The 22,146-nt window shown below is 44.1% G+C and overlaps 1 protein-coding gene across 1 annotated transcript in view; it reads left to right on the top strand.

Moving 5' to 3' along the window:
- The window catches only part of parp1 (poly (ADP-ribose) polymerase 1), a 36,550-nt gene extending 14,729 nt beyond the window's left edge, over positions 1-21,821 (top strand). The window contains exons 8-23 of the mRNA XM_084315206.1: positions 388-538; positions 1,971-2,111; positions 2,822-3,067; positions 3,565-3,630; positions 5,500-5,632; positions 5,929-6,124; positions 8,867-8,995; positions 12,686-12,769; positions 13,649-13,771; positions 14,258-14,386; positions 14,526-14,624; positions 16,669-16,821; positions 18,346-18,473; positions 19,838-19,899; positions 20,131-20,245; positions 20,937-21,821. Of these exons, the coding sequence (XP_084171332.1) occupies positions 388-538; positions 1,971-2,111; positions 2,822-3,067; positions 3,565-3,630; positions 5,500-5,632; positions 5,929-6,124; positions 8,867-8,995; positions 12,686-12,769; positions 13,649-13,771; positions 14,258-14,386; positions 14,526-14,624; positions 16,669-16,821; positions 18,346-18,473; positions 19,838-19,899; positions 20,131-20,245; positions 20,937-21,018 (2,037 nt within the window). The 3' untranslated portion in view covers positions 21,019-21,821. The remainder of the gene's footprint in view (positions 1-387; positions 539-1,970; positions 2,112-2,821; positions 3,068-3,564; positions 3,631-5,499; positions 5,633-5,928; positions 6,125-8,866; positions 8,996-12,685; positions 12,770-13,648; positions 13,772-14,257; positions 14,387-14,525; positions 14,625-16,668; positions 16,822-18,345; positions 18,474-19,837; positions 19,900-20,130; positions 20,246-20,936) is intronic.
- Positions 21,822-22,146: the final 325 nt, after the last annotated feature.

Raw genomic sequence — 22,146 nt, 5'->3', positions numbered from 1 at the left:
CCTAACAAGCTATCTATCTAGGTCGTCCTTGGACGGGCCCTCCATCGGTGCTTCCAGTCATCCCGATCCTCCATGCATCCTAACAAGCTAACATTCAACATTTGTTCAATTTAGTTAAAGAGGCAGAGTGCTAGCTTAGTTACAATGTGCTGTAAATGTCATTCTAGAAAGCACGTCATTGGATGCAAAAAGAATATACGTGTGCAGGATCAAATTCTTCTTATCGTTTTCCAGGAAATGCCATTAACTTTTTTTTGTCAATGTTGGGACAGATACTGGTCTAATAGATGACGATCAGTGCAAGACACGTGTGATAAAAAGAACATAAACCTGCATTTTTAGATTTCACGAGGCCTCTTAACGTTGTAACTCTGCCGGTCCTCTCAGGAGTTCCACGAGGTTCCCTACCTGAAGAAGTTCAAGTTCAAGCGGCAGGCCCGGGTGTTCCCTGCAGCGGCCCCGTCCCCAGCCGCGGCCACACCCCTCCCCGGCGTCTCCAGCGCCCCCGGAAAAGCTCTCCCAGAGGGGGCCCCCGCAGGTGACTTCTTTACGTCTGCAGTTTGCATCGGAGCCGCCACGTTGACGTTTAGCCTGCATGTACGACGTGAACGAATGAATGAAAACGTTTATTTAAAATGGACACCAGATTGCGCTCGTCACCAATGCGAGAGGCTGCGGTCTCGACTCCCGGAGTCAGCATTGCCTTGGCTTGGGCTGATCGCTATACTAACTCGTTTGGCTGAGTTAGGGGGAGGGAAGCCGTGGGTGGGAAACTGGCATTGTGGACAGCAACGCCTACAGGTCAGGTCTGGGCGCTTGCTCAGCGGAGGCAGGCCTTGAGGAAGGCAGCGTGACCTCCCACGCGTTACGCTTCACCAATGAGAGCCCTTGCTGCCAGGTGAGAAGAGAGCCACTGACGTGTCGGAGGAAGCATGCGGATACTTCAGGGTTCCCTTGTACCGACCAGTAGGAGAACATGCGCATAACAACCAGGTAGGGGAGGGGGGAATTGGCACAACGACTAAATTGGGACGGGGAGAAAACAGAAAAATCGGAGAAAGAGAGATAAAAAAAATAATATATATATTTTTTTTTAAATTGACACCACAGCTACATTGGACCAGCCACAGTGGACAGACCAGATGTGTTGTTGTTTTGCCTGTTTATAGCACAAGTGCTAGTTTTCAACACTAGTCCATTGAGGCTTTTCTAAAAGATATAATAAAATGTACAGTAAAATACAGAATTAAAATCACAAATCTGAACAAATAATTACCAGAGCAAGAGTCTATGATCAAAACAACAAAACCAGTCCGCGTCTACATATGTGAGCAGCACAGAGTTATATAAATGCCGTCCATTTACCATTACTGTACCGTTAACCCTGAGTTGTTTAATTTTCAATAAGAGGAGCCCCCCCCCCCGCGCTACCAGCCGCTGTAGTTTTATCTACCAGGCACTTTCACTATTATATTGCAAGTCATTTCATCTACGATACATCACTATCTGTGTAGCTGAAGAAGAGAAAATACCCATAAAAAGCAGGAATTATGTTATTTATTCACATAATTAACATAACATTTTATCAGATTATTTAGTGTGTAATATCACAAACTGGCCAATTGTACATGAAACAATGTACAACAAATTGCATAGTGCCTCTTTAACACACACTGACCACAACTTGATTATTATTAACTATTAATTATGGCCCCAACGGAAAACCTTGTTACCATCTGCAATAAAAGAAAATCACCTTTCTTATCTAATAAGTTAAAGTTTTCAGTGTTCACCTCATTCCAATAATTTTGATTGCAATAAAATGGAATTTTCAAGCCAAAAAAAAGGTTTTTAATAAATATTGATACTTGGCGTCACTGTATGGATATGATATTGTGATAATGTTGCTGTATTGATTTTATTTAAATGTACATTTCATTCATATTATACCGTTCCTTTTTGTCTCCTAGACAAACCTCTGACGGGTGTGAAGCTGCTGGCTGTGGGCAAGATGAGCAAGAACAAGGACGAGCTGAAGGTGGCTGTCGAGGAGCTGGGCGGGAAGATAACCGCCACAGCCAATAAGGCTGCCATCTGCCTCAGCACCAAGAGTGAGTGGCCAATCGGCTCGCAGAATTAATATACACGACGGCAAGAAAGTACCAATTGGTGTGTTTGGGGATGGTCACGTCTTTAGAAGATCTGCAGAGTAGGGCTGCACGATTAATCGGAAAGAAAAATCGCGATCTCGATTCATAGACCTATGCAATCTCATTTCTAAATTATGACGATATTTTATATAAATTATTTTTTATTATTATAAAAAAAAAATCACTTAACTTTTTTAAATGATGACGATTCTGACTTGAGTTATTTTGTATGTTACAAGATACTTTTAAGTTTAATTTAAGCACTTACTCATATATGTTATCTTTAAGTTTAAGTTAACTTTGATAAATGATTTTATTGAAAAAAAAATAAGAATCGTGAGAGAATCGTGATCTCAATTCTTAAGAGACAAAAATCGTGATTCACATTTGAGCAAGAATTGTGCAGCCCTACTGCACAGTACTCCTCTCTGTCTCGCACATACACACTCACTAAAATGTTCAAACTACATTCCCTCAAATATTTCACATAAAGTTTTGTGAGAAATGTGAGTAAATATCTGCTTGTTATTATCATCATTCAGAATTCTCGAAAAGACATAAATGATCACAGCGAAATGACCTATCTTGAACGATGAAAAAACGACAGTTGTGATTGGAGGATCAGGAAAATAAGGGGGGCGGAGTCTGACTCTTTGGTGTTGTTCACACAGAGGAAGTGGAGAAGATGAGCAAGAGGATGGAGGAGGCGAAGGAGGCGGGCGTGCGCGTGGTCGCGGAGGAGTTCCTCGCGGACGTCAAGTCGTCGTCGGGGGGCAAGACCCTCCAGGAGCTGGTCTCCCTCCACGCCATCTCGCCCTGGGGGGCCGAGGTCAAACTCGAGACCAAGGCTCCGACGGCGGCCCCCAAGTCCGGAGTCATGTCCTCCAAGAGCTCGGGCAAAGTGAAGGAGGAGGAAGGTAACGGCAGGGGGAGGGAGGAGGAGGGAGGTAACAGCAGGGTGAAGGAGGAGGAGGAAGGTAACAGTAGGGTGAAGGAGGAGGAAGGTAACAGCAGGGTGAAGGAGGAGGAGGGAGGTAACAGTAGGGTGAAGGAGGAGGAGGAGGGAGGTAACAGCAGGGTGAAGGAGGAGGAGGAGGGAGGTAACATCAGGGTGAAGGAGGAGGAGGAAGGTAACAGTAGGGGGAGGGAGGAGGAGGGAGGTAACAGCAGGGTGAAGGAGGAGGAGGAAGGTAACAGCAGGGTGAAGGAGGAGGAAGGTAACAGCAGGGTGAAGGAGGAGGAGGAAGGTAACAGCAGGGAGGAGGAAGGTAACGGCAGGGGGAGGGAGGAGGAGGGAGGTAACAGTAGGGTGTGAGGTGCTTTATGTAAAGCTATGTTAGCATGTGGTTTAAAAGGAGTGGCTCCATATGGTGTCTGTGGGAACTGGCTGTGAACTACATCTGCTCTCTGACAGGTGGCAGCAAGGCCAAGAAGATGAAGCTGACGGTGAAAGGAGGAGCTGCTGTGGATCCAGACTCCGGTATGTGTGTGTCCGTGTGTGTGTGTGTGTGTGCGTGTGTGTGTCCGTGTGCGTGTTTTTAGATTCAAAGCACCTTTATGACCAGCAATGTCACTAACTCATTCACTCATAGCTAGTTTAGTTTATTTATTAAGCACATTACAAAAATAAAATAAAACAGTGCTAGGAGGGAACGAAGCCCAAAGGGCTAGTACAAAGTTCCACTCCCATCCCATTGTCCATAAACATATATGAATGATATACATGTAAACATGGTCTAGAACAGGGGTTCCCAACCTTTTTTCCCCCAGGGACCCCCAAACATCTCTGATGAAATTCCTGGACCCCCCTCCTAATAAAATACCATAAAATACTTTTTTTTTGTCATTTTAATACTTTTTTTTGTCATTTTAATAACAAACTGCTTATACACAGGCATATGCATCATAATTAGACCCACTATGCTTCTTTGACTTGTGCCTTCAATCAACAAATCTCATCTTGCACCATATGTATTTCAAAATGTTGGCCAATATTCAAATCCTGTATTCATCCTCTCAAATCAGGCCCTAATGGTGAACGGTTTGCATTTATGTTGAATGAAGTAAGAATCCACTGCAGTAAAAATATCCTCACCTCGAGTGGTGGTAGTAAGGTTGAGAATGTCCTGCTTCAGATCCTCATTTTCGATATACTGCACATAAACGATGAGCACAGCCTCGTCTGCGACAGTTGTAGTTTCATCAAGTTGTATGGCAAATGGACCCTTTCTAAGCTTTTCTGACAGCTGCTGCTCGCAATCACTTGACATCTTATCAATTCGGTCTTTCACTACATTGTTCGAGAGTGGTACTGATTTTAGTTTATCCGCCACCTGTGGGCCGCATAGTTTCTAAACCATTTTGATGCAGGCTGGTTTGATGAGCTGCTCGCCAATATTGTGCGGTTTCTTTGCTTTTGCAATTAAAAGCGAACACTCAAAGGAGGCTTCGGTAGCCTTCTGTAAATCACTGCCACCCCTGCTCCACGCTACTCTAACATCAACGGGCTTCTTCGCTTTGAGAGACTGTTCTTTCCTCCGAAAAAAGTCCGGATCCTTCCCAACGGTTTCTGGGTGCTTAGACGCCTGATGTCTCTTCAGCTTGCTGGGCTTCAGGCTAGAGTTTGCCAACTTTTCTCCACAAATCACACACTCAGGTCGTTTGTCTGGTCCCTCAGTGAAGCCCATGGTGATGTAATTTTCGCGATTGCTGTAGGTCCTAACTTTTTTTGCAGATGAGCTGCCGTCATCTCCTTTTCGTTTGTCACACATTTTCGCCTCTGGCGGCTGACTGCAGACGAGCCGAGAAAGTTAACTAGCGTGCTAGGCTAGCTACGGAAAGTGATACAGTCAACTGATTCGCGTTTTAGCGGCTACCCGGTAGCCTACTGTTAACGTTCAAAAATCATGTCTAGATGTTTATTTATTTATCTTTATTTTTTATTGTAGTGGAGAGACTATGCTAATTAAATATTTCTCTGAAAGAAAAAAAAAAAAAAAGGACCTCAAATCATCTGTGGTCTGGCGGACCCCAGGTTGGGAATCACTGGTCTAGAAAATAAACTCAAAACAAGAGCAAAGACATAAGGCATACACTATAGCGAAAACATGCAAGATTGACACGAGTCAATAACGATAACAATTATTTCATCTTTTTTTCTTTTTATAAAGTACAAGAAGGCAAAGGAGAGGAGAATAACATATTCAAACAGTATATAATGAAGCAAATAGTAACTCATTCACTCACAGTTAGCTACTGTGCCCCTAGTGGCGGCTCACATGCATGACATGTTCAATCGCGAGACGATGGCATCCTTCTCCCCCCTGACCTCGCACTTTGACCCCGTCAGGTCTGGAGAACAGCGCCCACGTCCTGGACCAGAACGGCAAGATCTACAGTGCCACGCTGGGCCTGGTGGACATCGTCAGGGGGACCAACTCCTACTACAAGCTGCAGCTGCTGGAGGACGACGTGCAGAAACGGTCAGTGTGTGTGTGTGTGCGTGCACAAGCGTCAGTCTGTGTGTGTGCAGAAGTGGTCAGTGTGTGTTTGCAGAAGCGGTCAGTGTGTGTGTGCACAAGCGGTCCAGTGTGTGTGTGTGTGTGTGCACAAGCGGTCTGTGTGTTTGCAGAAGTGATCAGTGTGTGTGTGCACAAGCGGTCAGTGTGTGTGTGCAGAAGTGGTCAGTGTGTGTGTGTGTGTGCACTGTGCAGAAGTGGTTGAACCCCTCCCCCCTCTTTCTCGTTTATTCTCTCTCTCTCTCTGACCCACGTCGTAGGTACTGGGTGTTCAGGTCGTGGGGCAGAGTGGGCACCACCATCGGAGGCAACAAGCTGGACAAGTTCAGCGACAGGAACTCTGCCATGGACAACTTCCTGGGCGTCTATGAGGAGAAGACGGGCAATGCCTGGGGCTCCTCCCACTTCACCAAGTACCCTACCAAGTTCTACCCCCTGGAGATCGACTATGGACAGGTACACACACACACACACACACTAGGGCTGTCAAAATTGGCCAAAAATTACATTAGAATATTCCTTCTAAAAAAATTATGATGTTCGAATATCTATTGTTGCACATATAAAAAAAAAAAAAATCAAAGTTTAAAAAATTTGTAATATTTTTTGTTATTTTCGTTATTGTTGTTTTTGTTACTATGTCCTGTTTATTGTTGTTATTACTGTATTGTGTAAAAAATATATATATATTTTAATTTATATATATATATTTTTTTAAGAAAATCACAATTCGAATATACATTTTTACAATCGAATGTATGTTTTTTTTAACAATTTGAATATAGAATATTCGTTGACAGCCCTAACACATGCACACACACGCATGCACACAGGTGATTACAATACCACTTTGCGTAGAGACTGGAGCACTGTCGCTACTCTTATAGACCTCTCACAGTATTTTCCTGTAGCTCCAGAGTCTCTTTGCTGCAGCTCTAGTCAAATGAATGGACTATTAATACATGGCTCCTAGCTTCTTCTGTGGTCCGTGCAGCTGTGCTCTCTGTGAACAAGGCCTCCTGGATATACATTTCTCTCTCTGGTGAGGCAGGGGGTTTGAATGTTAAGCGGAAGTTTAAACATCGCTAGCCAAAACTAGCTTAGCATTGCGGATCGGGTCACCGGTGTTGTCGATAGTGAACGCCCCTTTTTTGTTATTTTTATTTATTTTATTTTTCACAAGTGCTGAGGAAATGGCATCTGCCATTTCACTAGGGGTGTGGAAGGGGCATGGTGATTGTTTGATTCAGATAATTTTATTCTCATGTTTTTTAAAATTTCCATACATGGCGGTCAGGTGGCGTAGCGGAGATTGTGCTCGTCACCAATGCAAGAGGCTACGGTCTCGACTCCCGGAGAGTCAGCGTTGCCTTGGCTCGGGCTGATCGTTATACTAACTCGTTTGGCTGAGTTAGGGGGAGGGGAGCCGTGGGTGGGTCCTGAGCGTTGTGGACAGCGACCCCTACAGTTCGGTCGGGGCGCCTGCTCAGCGAAGGTAGGATCTGGAGAGAGGTAGTGCGGCCTCCCACACGTTACACTCTCCCAGTGAGAATTTGCGCGGCCAGGCTGGCTGCCGGCTGGCTGCACATGCGTCTGAGGAAAGCATGTGACAGTCTCCGGCCTCTCGGACCAACAGTAGGGGAAAGTGCGCAACAACCAGGAAGGGGGTTGGGAATTGGCATAACGACTAACAGTGGGATGGGAGAAAAATCGGGGGGAAAAAGGGAGGGGGAAAAAAGATAATAAAAATAAATAAAAATTCATACATTCAGAAAAACATGAGATGCTTGAGTTGCGTGTTGTTTATGTAGTAGATTTGTAAACAACAAAACGCAACAGTATACAATACAAGGTACTCTTTCAGTGCCGCGCATATCGCTTATCTTTACCGCTAGATTGCCAGCTTGATAGTCGTTTCCGCGGTTGTTTCACTATGTTTGCGAAGCTGTGTGTGTGTTCTGTATTATAGCTGTGGAGACATGGTGTGGCTCATTTTGACAGACATTACTTGTCGTGCAACATGGGAAAAATAGTTTGTTTCTACTAGGGATGGGCGTGAGTAACTCGTGACTGAGAAAAATCCAAAAATATTATATATATATTATACATTTTTATGAATTATTATACGTTTTTTACATATCTTATCATATGTATGTGTAAGATTATAACTGTTTGTTGGTTTCCTTAAACATATATATGTGAATGAACAAAAATAAGTTAAAGAAATTAAAAAATTAAAAATTCTAATATTCATTATTTAATTTTTTATACTTTTTTCCCCCCCTTTTCGAGTAATACACGATCAATCGAGTATAGCATGCGATCAATCGATCTGGATTTTTCTTTAAAATGCCCATCCCTAGTTTCTACACGCTGTAGTTTATTACACGCTAAACATTGCGCATTTCCAAGATAATCCAGTCTTTTTCCGTAGATCGCGAGAGAAAACGCGTTATATGCAATAAGCCCAAACCGTTCTGGTTGATCCCCTGAAACCCCAAATACTCCCAAATCAAAGGTATATAACATGTATATATGTACCTTCACAAAATCATCAACTCAAAACTGTGATCGTGTTTGCCGAGCATGTTTTTCGTCCGGTGAAACGCATAACTGATCATTAGAAAAACACGTTTCAGATTCTGTCAAATAGACATAGAATATACCTTATCTGGCTTAGCCAGAAGGTATTCCAAGAAGAAGAATTCCAAGTGATCGCATCGCCATCGCGATTACCAGTGTATATGTCTATACACGTTTCAATGGTAAAATACGCTAAGGCAGGCAACAGAATTTCGGGGCGATCAATGTGAATCTCATGTTCAAGCAGCAGGAGGAGGGCCCCCTACCAAGAAAAAAAAATAAAAAGAGGAGGCAGCGTATCAACACCAAGCCATTCCAGTTCAGACACAGACGATACTGCCACCTGGTGATAGTCGATCGGCATTGCAGGTCCTAGTGTATGTGGATGTGCTGAAGTGATGCAGATCGCTCCGGGCAAGTCTGTAGAGCGGGGATCAAAGTAAAAAGATCAAACGATCCAAAAACGTAATATTACGTGATTGGCAACCCAACGCATGGCGAGCAAATGCGTAATATTACGTGGATGGCACTGATTGATTGAGTTAAGGTGCTTTTGTGTGCCGCTCATGTGATGACTCACCTGTTGTTGTTGTTGTTGTTGTTGTTGTCTGGCAGGATGAGGAGGCGGTGAGGAGGCTGACGGAGAGCGCCGGCACCAAGTCTCTGTTGGCCAAACCCGTCCAGGAGCTCATCAGGTTGATCTTCGACGTCGAGAGCATGAAGAAGGCCATGGTGGAGTTCGAGGTAAGACTCCATTAGGGCTGACCCCTATTAGTCGATTAGTCGACTAATCGGTCGAAAGGGGCCGTAGTCGACTAACCAACCTCTTAGTTGAATAGTACTAAGGCCCTCGACCTAGCATACCGTGCGGCAAAGGGAACCACTCCCGCCTACCTCCGGTCAATGGTCTCTAACTACACACCCTCAAGACCCCTACGCTCTGCATCTTCTGGCCGCCTCAGACCTACTCCTATCCAAGCTCCGGGAGGGTCATCAAAGAGAAGTCGCCTATTCTCAGTCCTTGCCCCACAATGGTGGAATGAACTACCCACCCCAGTTAGGACAGCCGAATCACGTCCAATCTTTCGCCGTCGACTAAAGATGCACTTCTTCAACCATTATCTGAATTTAAAAAAATATATATATAAAAAAAAATCTAACCCTAACTAACCATACTGTCATGCACTTGTCCTAATAAACTAACCTACACTGTAGCACTCAACACTTTGATGAACATTGTTGCTCAGCTGATAGAGTTGTGCCCTTCCTGATGGCTTGTCGTACAGAACTTGTAAGTCGCTTTGGATAAAAGCGTCAGCTAAATGACTAAATGTAAATGTAAAATAGTAAAAAGAATATATATTTATATAAAAGAAAATTATTTTCTTTTTTTTCTTCTTTTTTTGAAATTTTTTTTATCATTCTTTCCAAAAGAAAAGAGGCCTAGAAGCGTGGCTAACGCTAATGGCACGCATACCAGAGGCTAACTGCCTACGAAAACAGGTACAGAGGCACTGAAAGAGGATTTCACCCATCTAATGAACACACTAGACTAGACAAATATCAAGATGTATCCATCAGTGGACCAATTGCATGCTTTTGCAGAGGACAAGAAGCCTTCAGTCGACTCCTTCAGACATTAAGCACCCCCACAGCCCAAATGGAATGATACAAAAAAAATATATATATATATATTTATTTTTTTTGTCGACCAATAGTCGAATAACGGCAAATTTTGGCCAATCATAGTCGACCATCCAAATCCTTAGTCGGGGACAGCCCTAGACTCCAATCAGAGCATGAAGAAGGCCATGGTGGAGTTCGAGGTAAGACTCCAATTAACTGTGCGTGTGCACATGAGGTTCCACTAGGGCTGCCGCGGTATTGATTTTTTCCTTACCGCACAAATTTGCGAAGCTATTGAAACCGCCGCGGTAACTGCAAAAAAAAAGTTTGAATACATTTTTTTTTTAAATTTTTTTAGTAGTAGTAGTCTATTCTTTATATAGCATATAGCCTGCCTCTAGTCTAAATGTCTATCTTTAGAGGATGACTTTGCAGCATGAATATTGTTTGGGATTCGGCAAGCACGCATTCGTTATTGAAAGTGAAACACAGACAACATAGGCTACTGAACAGTGAACACTGTTTATTGACGCTTGCAGTGAGGTACAACGTGAGGCTCACTCGAGGTAGACGGTGGACGGGTCTGTTGAGGAGCTGAGGCGCCCGCCTCGCTCCCCTTCCCGTCGACCAAGAGTGAATACCTGTAGTCCCCAGGGCTCTATAAAACCTGAGCGCGGTGTGGCTCCGGCCCCTCGCGCGCCGCCGCGGTTCCCAACTGGGGGGAGAGGCGGGGGGGGGATTCGAAGTCTCCCCTCTGGTCGTGCGCCGTTCACTCGGTGTCGCGGGCAGGGGTGGTAGCACCCCCCACCCTTTATTATTATTATAAAAAACAGCGGTGATGCGGTATTCAGCTTAACTCTGTAACAGCGATACCGCGGTAATGCGGTAACCGCGGCAGCTCTAGGTTCCACCCAAATTAAGCTCACCCGTCTATTTATCTTTGTCTTATCCATCTGCCACACATTCCTTTCAGAGAGAACTCTCAGCTACAAATGAATTGGGACCATAACTCTATTCCAAACCAAAAAAAGCCAGCGTTTCCCAGGTTTCAGTTTGTGTAAACACCACACATCCTGTTTTCATTGGCCAATACTAGGGATGGGCAAAACTCACAAGATGTATATTCGATAGTCACCGGGAACTGCCGGTAAAAACAAGGGAACTGTATTCTTTGAGACAACAAAACAATATTTGCATAAACTATTAACACTATGATCGCCGATGACGAGTTAAGACGTCATTCCTAGCCATGCTCATTCTGCCGAAGACGCCGTAACTCGTCTTTGATGTCAATATTTCAAAAATCTGTCATCGAAATCATATTTCCTTTCCGGAGCCCTGAGATGTACTGGTGAGCTCCACTCAACTGTCTAACGGTTCGAGAGCGCCATCTGGTGGCCGATCGGCAGATCGGCCAAGAGGGAGGGGCGCGCCAAACAGGAAGTGCTCATCCATATGTGCTCCGGGCACTCGCGATCGGTAGCCGGACTCCATCTCAACACACTGGATGATCAATCGCTCGCCCTAACTCAATAAACAATGTTATTTGGACGTATATAGTATTATACAACCTGGAAATGGTTCATCAGGATCAACATCCCATAATCGAAAACGGTCTACTCCACGCTGATCGTCCAACGGCGTGAGGAACATACGGTAAGATTCAGCGTTATTTTCTAACGTATTCCATATAAACTGCTATGATGAACATATGACCCACTCTGGATGAATCATCTAACGCTGCCCACGGAATTATAAACGATCCACCGCCCATCCGGTCATCATCAGATCATACGTAGATCATTCTAGAAGTACGTCCAGTTGAAATTTTTCATCTTGCGCCGATCGCTACCAAACTGTATTTCATCATCAATATAATGCATTTAGGGCTATAAATCACGTTCTGAAGAAAGCTGCAGAAAACGATAAAAACATACTTTTTTTTTGATCCACTTTTTCTCCCATTTTTCCATATTTTTCTCCCATCCCAATTTCGTATCATCCAATTCAACCCTCCCCTGTCACGAACGCTGTTTCTTGCCTCCCACAAGCCGGCTGCAATGTGGACTAAGTCATACATAGCACAAGTCCCCTCCGGTACTTGAGGTAACAGCAGTCGCATCTTTTCACCTGCGCAGCTCGATCTCTCAGTGTCGAGGAGTAACGCGTGGGAGGCTCACGCTGCCCCCGACACTTCCTGATTCTACTGCGCAGGCGCACCAACCGACTTGTAGGAGTCGCTTGTTCACAACGTTCGATCCCCACCCTTCAGTTTTCCCTCCCCGTAATACGGCCAATGTGTATTACTGCGGACGACCAGCTAAACTGAAAACAATGTGGAGAGCTGGATTCGAACACGCGAATCCTAGCGTCTCCACACTGGTGGCGAGTGCCTTGCCCACTACACCACCTAGCCGCCCTACGATAAAAACATACTTATACTTTAGACCATATTTTAGTATGAATATGTGAATGAAAAAGTTTAACGTTGCTACACCCTGAACAATACATATAGGACATTGAATGGGCCATAATAATGGCAATGTAGCAATAGAATTTAAAAAGTTATAGCCCTGCAAAGAAGGGGAACTTCTCCATAGACAAATAGAGCTGGCGAGGGATGGTAAATTATGAATTTAACCCATGGCGATTAAAGTGTTAAAAGTGTTTTTTATAATTGAACAACTATTCGAAAATCGATTTGCCCATCCCTAGTCGGTATATGTTCTGCTGGTGCTCTAGTGCGACATCTAGTGGCTGAACGTTACCTATAAATATAATCTCTTATCTCGTGTCTCCTGCCTACAGATTGACCTCCAGAAGATGCCCCTGGGGAAGCTGAGCAAGAGACAGATCCAGAGTGCCTACTCTCTCCTGAGCGAGGTGCAGCAGGTCAGTCAGAGTGCCTACTCTCTCCTCAGTGAGGTGCAACAGGTCAGTCAGAGTGCCTACTCTCTCCTTAGCGAGGTGCAACAGGTCAGTCAGAGTGCCTACTCTCTCCTCAGTGAGGTGCAACAGGTCAGTCAGAGTGCCTACTCTCTCCTCAGTGAGGTGTAGCAGGTCAGTCAGAGTGCCTACTCTCTCCTCAGTGAGGTGCAACAGGTCAGTCAGAGTGCCTACTCTCTCCTCAGTGAGGTGCAGCAGGTCAGTCAGAGTGCCTACTCTCTCCTCAGTGAGGTGTAGCAGGTCAGTCAGAGTGCCTACTCTCTCCTCAGTGAGGTGCAACAGGTCAGTCAGAGTGCCTACTCTCTCCTCAGTGAGGTGCAGCAGGTCAGTCAGAGCGCCTACTCTCTCCTCAGTGAGATGCAACAGGTCAGTCAGAGCGCCTACTCTCTCCTCAGTGAGGTGCAACAGGTCAGTCAGAGCGCCTACTCTCTCCTCAGTGAGGTGCAGCAGGTCAGTCAGAGCGCCTACTCTCTCCTCAGTGAGGTGCAGCAGGTCAGTCAGAGCGCCTACTCTCTCCTCAGTGAGGTGCAACAGGTCAGTCAGAGCGCCTACTCTCTCCTCAGTGAGGTGCAACAGATTCAGAGCGCCTAGCCTCACAGTACTACGTCGTCTCTCCATGAGACAGGATTGCATCTCACTTTTACACACATCAACCAAAATATTGTCTCGTCCAACATGTAGGAGAAATGGGCATTCCAAACATCCGGTGCAAAGGCATCTATTCCGAAACAGGAAAAGTCTAGGAACGTTATAGATTCTCTGGGAAGTGACATTTGCAGCATAACGCCCGGCCCCCTAAACACTGGCTATTTCCTTCATCCTCAGGCCGTGGGAGACTGCTCCTCTGAAGCGCAGATCCTGGACCTGTCGAACCGCTTCTACACCCTCATACCTCACGACTTCGGCATGAAGAAACCTCCGCTCCTGAGCAACCTGGAATACGTTCAGGTGAGGAGAAACACCTTCCCTCCTCTGTCGCTTAACAATGGTGTCTACCATACTATCATAGTGTCTTTATACCTGTATCACTGTACATATTAATTCTACAACTCTGTACATTTCAGTTTATTTAATATGGACAAGTACACATTAATCAACATTACTGTAAATCTGTCAGTTTTAGCCAGCTACTACAAATCAGAATTTGTTCTTACTTGCTTGCCTGGGTAAATAAAGGTTATAGAAATGTAAAAAAAATAAAAGAAAATTGAAAACAGATACCGATACTTTCCGATATCACATTTTAATGCCGATATCGGCCGATAATATCGGTAGGCCGATAATATCGGACATCCCTAATTTTAATCGAATTTAATTGTATTATGCGTATTGTTGAGAGAAAAAAAGAGGAAAACTATGTGCATTGCTCCGAGCGTCTCGTGTGTGTGTGTGTGTGGTACAGTATGTGAAGCGGTGTGTTTCCTCGCCCTGCAGGCCAAGGTCCAGATGCTGGACAACCTGCTGGACATCGAGGTGGCCTACAGTCTGCTGAGGGGAGGAGCCGACGACAACGAGAAGGATCCCATCGACATCAACTACGAGAAGCTCAAGACGAAGATCGAGGTCCGGGCCTTTATTTAAAAACCCTTCTATGAGGGAGACATTTCAAAATGGCACTTCGTATCAGAAAGGTTGTCGAGTGTTGTTGTTGTTCAGGAAGGAGGCTGTGATTTGCTTCATTGTTGTGTGTGTCTTTTCCCAGGTTGTTGATAAGAGCACAAAGGAGGCCGAGATCATTACGCAATACGTGAAGAACACGCACGCTGCTACGCACAACACGTACACACTGGAAGTAGTCGAGGTAAGTTACATGAATCTTTCTCTCACAATAAGTACGGTTGTTATTCTTTCTGCGTTCCGCCGGTGGGCTTTAATCGACGGCAGGTAATTGCAGTTGTGCCGAGTTCGTGCTCCAGCACACATCGGTTGACTTTATCTCAAGCTCCGCCCTCTTTTCTCATTCCTCCAGTCACGACTGTTGCTTCCCCTCGGGCAAACTTTTTAATTTTTTTTTTTTATTATTATCTTTCTTCCCCGATTTTTCTCCCATCCCACCCTTCCTGGTTGTTGCGTACTTTCCCCTACTGTTGGTCCGGGAGACCGGAGACTGTCACATGCTTTCCTCCGACGCATGTGCAGCCTGCCGGCAGGCCAACCCGGCCACGCAGGTTCTCTCCGCTATGCCACCTGCCCCCCCCCCCCCCCCCCCCCCTCGGGCAAACTTGAAAGCAACATTTGCGATTGGAATAAAAGATTGAATAAAAGAGGGCGGGGCTTGAGATAGATGTATAGTTATATGCCATGTGGTTATTGTTTTGTAATCCAAAGTGCCTCACTGGCACAGAGAATCCAACCTCTAATCCTTGCCGTGTTTGCTCCAATCGAGCTATAATACAAGTTTCAAGTTTTATAAGTCACATATAAGGTGAATGTACAGTACGTTACAGTGAAATGCTTGGTTCTGTATGAGCCTCCTGAGATTGTGCTTCATACAGTAAAAGCATAAAGACCAAACACTATACAAAGTATACAATATCCCAAACGCTAAAAAAAGAAAAATGCTATATAAATAGATCAACTATGGTGTAATGTTTAACCCTTTCACTGCCGCACTACCAAACGGTTAACCCTTTCACTGCGACAATACACAGAAGGTTAACCCTTTCACTGCCACACAACAGCAGGTCGTCGGTAGTGTGATAGTAAAGGGTTAACCTGTAGTGTGGCAGTGAAAGGGTTAAAGTGAGTGTGTGTGTGGATGTGGATGTTGTGTGCAATGAGTGTAGAATGGATGAGTTACATGGAGTCCACATTGAGCAGCAGCCTGATGGCCTTGGGATAGAAGCTTCTGGAAGAGTCTCTCTGCTGGCCATGACATTACACTTACATTTTACATTTAGTCATTTAGCTGAAACACTTTTATCCAAAGCCACTTACACGTTCTGTACGACAAGTCAGCAGGAAGGGTACAACTCTTTAACAGCTGGGTAACGATGCTCATCAAACAGTGCTGATACGTGGGTGCTGCAGTGTTGCGTGCGTCGTAGTAAAGACAGCGGTAACATGAGACTGGAAGGCAGGAGTGAGTAGTACTGTTATCAAGCATAAACTCTGACATGCCTCTGCAATATATAATTACCTTATGCATACCACACATTATGTGTATATACTGTATTACTTCATCAGAGAATATATTTAGCTTTTAGCATTTTTATATTAGATTTAGATTATTGGATTATTAGATTATATATTGCATATATTTAGCATTTCGTTTTTTTTTTTGATTATATATTAGATTAGATTTAGATTATTAGATTATATATTGTAACTATTTATTGTAGGGCAAATATAACAGAGGGCACCCTCATCTCGCACCTTGTTGCCCATATGCACATGTCCAGAGTTAATTATATTGTTATATTGTTTACACTGCCTTTTTATTCTATTTTTATTTTTACTTCTCCACTGTACTATAATTCTGTGACCTGTATCATGTCTTCCACTACCTGTTGAATATTTAGCATTATGAATTGAAAATGGTGTAACTGATGTAAACGAGACGAAAGTCTTTCTCTGGTCTGCATCCCCTTAACAATTGTGTGTATTGAGCTGTACTGTACTGTATTGTACCCATTCTGCAATCTGTTAATACAATTTTCAATCAATCAATGTACCTATTATTTGTATTTTTGCACAATCTAGGCGGGCGTGGCCACCTACATTTCACTACATGTCTTGTGTGTGTATGTGACAAATCAAACTCTTGAAATCTTGAGACTGGAAGGAACAAGTGAGTACCGCCGCCAAGCGTAAACTCTGACACGCCTCTGTGATTTGGATTTCAGATCTTCAAGATCGTGCGCGAGGGGGAGTACCAGCGGTACCGGCCCTTCGAGGACCTGCCCAACCGTCAGCTCCTGTGGCACGGCTCGCGGTGCACCAACTACGCCGGCATCCTGTCCCAGGGTCTGCGCATCGCCCCTCCAGAAGCCCCCGTGGTGAGTGGTGCTCGGGTCCTGCAGACGACTGGTCTATCAGTGGCGTGCATAGATGGGGCCAAAGGGGGGGCTTGAGCCCCTGCCCTTTTGCCCCGAGTGCCCCTCCATATATATATATATATAGAATAGAATCTTTATTGTCATTGTTGGTACAACAAAATTGCGTTTAGAGCATCACCACTGGCATACAAATGAAATGAAAAACAGTAAGCCACTTGTTATCTTTATTTGTTACAAGGAGAATGAGCTAGCTAAGGAGTTTTGTCCATACAGATTATTCACTCAGCTTGGGTATCTCCACACAAGCTCGCATTTTCGCTAAGAAGTTCCACAACCGGTAACAGGATTACAATGGCGACAGTGGGCATAGCCGATAATTTGCCCCTCCAAATATGAAGACTGAAATGTATACTACTAGAAAGTACCCTGTATGCCCCCCTGACCCCCTGCCCCCAAAATTGTCTGTGCACGCCCCTGGTCCTAGTTACATGATCACGTTTAAAGGTGCACTGTGCAGCTTCGGGAGAGAAATGTGAGACTCAAGAGATTTGACTGACGAGAGAATGAAAGACATACTAAGTAGCTTGTCACTAGAGCTCCACCAAAACACTTTACCACAGAACGTAGATCGGATCAATCTGTCTCGGCGTCGCAGATCAAAATTATGACTCCAGATCCAGCAACATCATATCAAACTTTAAACACTAATATGTTGTCGGAAGAAAAAGAGAAAGTTGACAAGCGAACAAGCCGCTGTTTTCTTTTTGAAACGCTGAATATGTAATATATGTATGTATTTGTAATATGGACACATTGTACAATACAATACAATACAATACATAAATATATTACTTATAACAAGCACTTCCTGACCAAAGGTTGATGCCCTGAAACATATACATTGTTTTTTATTTTATATCTACTTTTTCTCCCCATTTTTCTATTTTTCTCTCATCCCAATTTCGTATTATCCAATTCTTCCCTCCCCTGTCTCGAACGTTGTTAGGCCATGCCTCCCACTGGTCGGCTGCAATGTGGACGAAGTCTTGCATCACGTGTCCCCTCCGGTACACGAGGAGGCAGCCGTCGCATCTTTTCACCTGTACAGCGTGATCTCTCTGTGGCGAGGAGTAACGCGTGGGAGGCTCACGCTGCCCCTGTTACTTCCTGATTCTGCTGTACAGGCGCACCAACCGGCCTGTAGGAGTCGCCATCCACAACGTCCGATCCCCACCCACCGGCTTTCCCACCCTCTAATACTGCCAATTGTATTAGTATGAACGACCAGCCAAGCCGGAAGCAACGCCGAGAGCTGGGCTCGAACCCAGCATCTCCTGCGTTAGTGGCGAGCGCCTTGCCCACTGCGCCACTTAACTGCCCATACATTGTTTTGTTTTTTGATAATTCTACTCATTATACCTTTCAAGGACTTCTGTTTTATAGTATAACTAACTACATGTATTTTCCACTGCAGTTGCTCATATTCATTTGTTAACATTTGAAAACGTGTGTCATTCTCTCTAGACTGGTTACATGTTTGGCAAAGGTGTGTACTTTGCTGACATGGTGTCCAAGAGCGCCAACTACTGTCACACCTCCCAGTCGGACCCTGTGGGCCTCCTCCTGCTTGGAGAGGTTGCCCTCGGCAACATGTGAGTGACGGCACAGATTCTCCTCTGAATGCTGAATTACTAATATTGACTATTGTACTCTATATATATATATATTTTGTGTGTCTGTTTGCCCACAGACATGCAAAAAAATTAACACATTGTCCGCCATGGGTTATATCCATCAATATAGCCAGTCTGCCAGCACTATAACCCTATGGAGATGTTTACCTTCTTTGCAGGGCTATAACTTTAAATTGTATTGCTATATTGACATTACTATGGCCCATTCAACATCGATTATCTATCGTTCCGGATGTGGGAAAGTTATATTTTTTCATTCATACATTGTTGTGTTAATACCGTCTTGAATATAAGTATGTTTATAAACTTTTCTGCTGTAATTCCAAAAACGCTAGTTATAGGCCCAAACGTATGATAGATTATCGATTGCCGTTTCTTTCCTATACACGCTATATAAAAATAATTCAAATGTATATGATCGGTATACATTATGCTTCATCATGCGTGGAGGAAAGGGGGGGGGGGGGGGTCGTTTATAATTCCTTGACCGTCAGTAGCGGCTTTTTTTTTTTAACTTTGGCCATTCCGCTGGCTCTTTTTTGCGTTTATCGCATTTACTCTGGTCAAGAATGACCGACAGAAACAGGCTGAAGGGGTACAGATGGGGGGGGAAGACACTCTGGGAAAGGCACGGCTGCAGTCCGGGATTCGAACTCGCTAAACCCCAGATCCGTGACGAGCACGGTTGTCCCCGGCGCCGAAATAGCGCTCGAGGTACGCGGTGAGCTACTGGAGCTCCCGTCAGTAACGGCTTTATGTAGTATGGGTTGATATATTGATCAGACTGTTTGCAAACAAAGAAACGCACAATCGGGCTGAAAATAACGTCACTGTCCTCTTACCGTTCGCCGATGAGACTGGAAGAAAAAGATCCCAATTATTTGACACCGATCGCCTAGATCCATTTCCGGTTTGTATGACGCAATAAACGCCGAAATCATATAGATTATTGCGTTATGGAGGCGATCCATATGCACGCCAGTGTTTGTCTGGACCCACGTAACAAGATATTACTGCCGGAGGGATTTCCTCGACACACCGATCACAACTTCCGGTTTTGAGAGTGTAACTCGCCCGACCATCCACCAGGCCGCTGCAGCACCGGAGGTTGGCTGGATGAATTATGAATGCCATGGCGAAAAAATTAAATATTGATTTAAAAAAAATGGCTTACGCCGTTGTTGGCGGACAACGCATGGCGGCCAAAAACAGCGTAACTTGTTTATGGCACAGGATGTGTTATATATATATATATATATAGTCAATATTATTGTTATTTTATTTTTTATTTATTGATTATTCTTTTTTTTCTCTCCATACAGGCATGAACTAAAGAAGGCCTCACACGTCACTAAGTTACCTAAGGGCAAACACAGTGTGAAAGGTGAGAGGGATCTCATTAAAGAATTGTCTTAAATGTTTTGGTGGCTCATCACGACTGTGACTTATGAAATATAGTTAAAAACTATTTATAAACTGAATTTAAGACGTATGTTGTTGTTCTCATTCAGCGCGTTGACTCATAATGTTATATAAACTGAATTTACGACGTCTGTTGTTGCTCTCGTTCAGAGAGTTAACTTATAATGTTCCTGTATCTTGTTTTAACTCTCAGGTTTGGGTAGAACCGCGCCGGACCCCAGCTCCACGGTCACTTTAGACGGGGTGCAGGTGCCTCTGGGCAAAGGATGCAACACCAACATTGATGACACAAGTCTGCTGTACAACGAGTATCCTTTGGTTCATGGTGTTGTACCAGTACTGTATTATGTGTACTGGTTTACTTTATATTTTATTATTATTATTAATACAACGTAGACCACAGAGTGTAAAATATGAGAAGAGGTCAATATACAGCATAGACCAGAGAGTGTAAAATGTTAGAAGAGGTCGATATACAGCATAAGCTACAGAGTATGTACTAGGGATGGGCAGTTATTAGAATATTTGACTATTCAAAGTGACGTAGGTATTGGACTATAGCTGATGGTTTTACTTGTGTCGACTACACTGATTCAGCCCAGAGTTTTTTTTTTTTCTTCCATGTTCAATAAATTGAACAAATTGGATCTGGTTTCTTTATTTATTTCATTAATACATTTTAACCGGTTACAATTCTGATTATTTGTTTAGTGAAGGTGAGGATCACAGAAGCCCTTCAGGCTACATTTATGAGTTGTTTTTTGTTTGTTTGTTGTTGTTTTTTACTTTGGGGGTGGGGGGTGGATAGATAACGGTGCTATAGAATGACATTCAGCCACTAGATGTCGCACTAGAGCACCACCATGTCATTTATCTAATCGGGTGCATTCCACATGGGGGAAATTGGAAGTAGAGAGGGGATACATCATGCAGCACACAACATGTAAACATCTGCTCTCCTAGTTTCCCTTGACCTTTGACCCCCCCCCCCCCTCCCAGATACATCGTGTACGACGTAGCTCAGGTGAACATGAAATACCTGCTGAAGATCAAGTTCAACTACCAGACGTCCCTGTGGTGAGCGGAGCCGGGGCCAGATTCCTGCACAAAGGACGACGTTGCCTCCAAAGACTCTCGACTTCATACCCTGTCCTCAAGTCACGGAAGATGTCAATGGAGCAACGGAGCGATGCTATGCTATATAATTTCTTCTTTTGGTAGTCGAATATCCCTAGCCACTTTTAACTGTGACACGTCAGCTTTGTGTAATAGCTGTGAGAGCCTTCCTTAGTACTGGTTCCAAAACCACAGTTACAGACTTTATTTTTTACAGTTCAGTGTTCACACAGCAGGTTAGCTGAGGCATACATGTAATGTTGTATGGAGGGAGGGGGGGGGTCTAACGTGACGAAAGGTTTTCATTATTTCTCTAGATCTAGATAGTGCTGCTTGGAGCATTTAACGTTCAGGTATGACATTTGAAGAGGTGGTAGCGGAGGTGTTTGCGGAACAACAACACAATCGCCTGCAGATTTACACAAACCGTGGTTGATATTTTACTGGAACTCGCTAGTAATAGAACTGTTTAAGACGAGGAGGTGTTTGTGGAACGACACAATCGCCTGCAGATTTACACAAACCGTGGTTGATATTTTACTGGAACTCGCTAGTAATAGAACTGTTTACGACGAGGATTTTGTAGGTCGTTCATGTATGATATCTTTGTTTCCTTGTTTGTCTCTCAGTTGTGTCTCCCTTGTCGAGGCTGACTCTGTTAAAGGTATTTGGTTTTTGTGCTTAGTGTTAACACAAAATATCCTGTAAAATATGTGGTTCATTTTTCACTTGTTTTCTCACAGATTAAAACCTTTTGGGAATCCCTGATCAACGGTGTTGTCTTGTTCAGTTATGATTTGTTGTCGTTATTGAATATCATTGCAGTAATAATAATGAATGAGTAACATGAATTCCTACTATATGGCTATCCATTATTATTGTTTTTTGATGTTTTGATATACTTAACTGAGAAGCTATATCCAGCACACAAGCACTGTATGGAGCAATAATGGATGATGCTCTGGCCTGCTGGTGACGTGTTTTAACTGCTATGAAAGAATTGATTGATTGAAAACTTTATTAACAGATTGCAGAAGGGGATGCAGACCAGAGAAAGACTCGTCTTGTTTACATCAGGGTCCCCTCAGTCTTA

This window comes from Notolepis coatsorum (genome assembly GCF_963971535.1).
Source record: "Notolepis coatsorum genome assembly, chromosome: 5".
NCBI lineage: Eukaryota > Metazoa > Chordata > Actinopteri > Aulopiformes > Paralepididae > Notolepis > Notolepis coatsorum.
The sequence above is the reverse complement of the archived record's forward strand: the minus strand, read 5'-3'. Positions and strand labels throughout refer to the sequence as shown.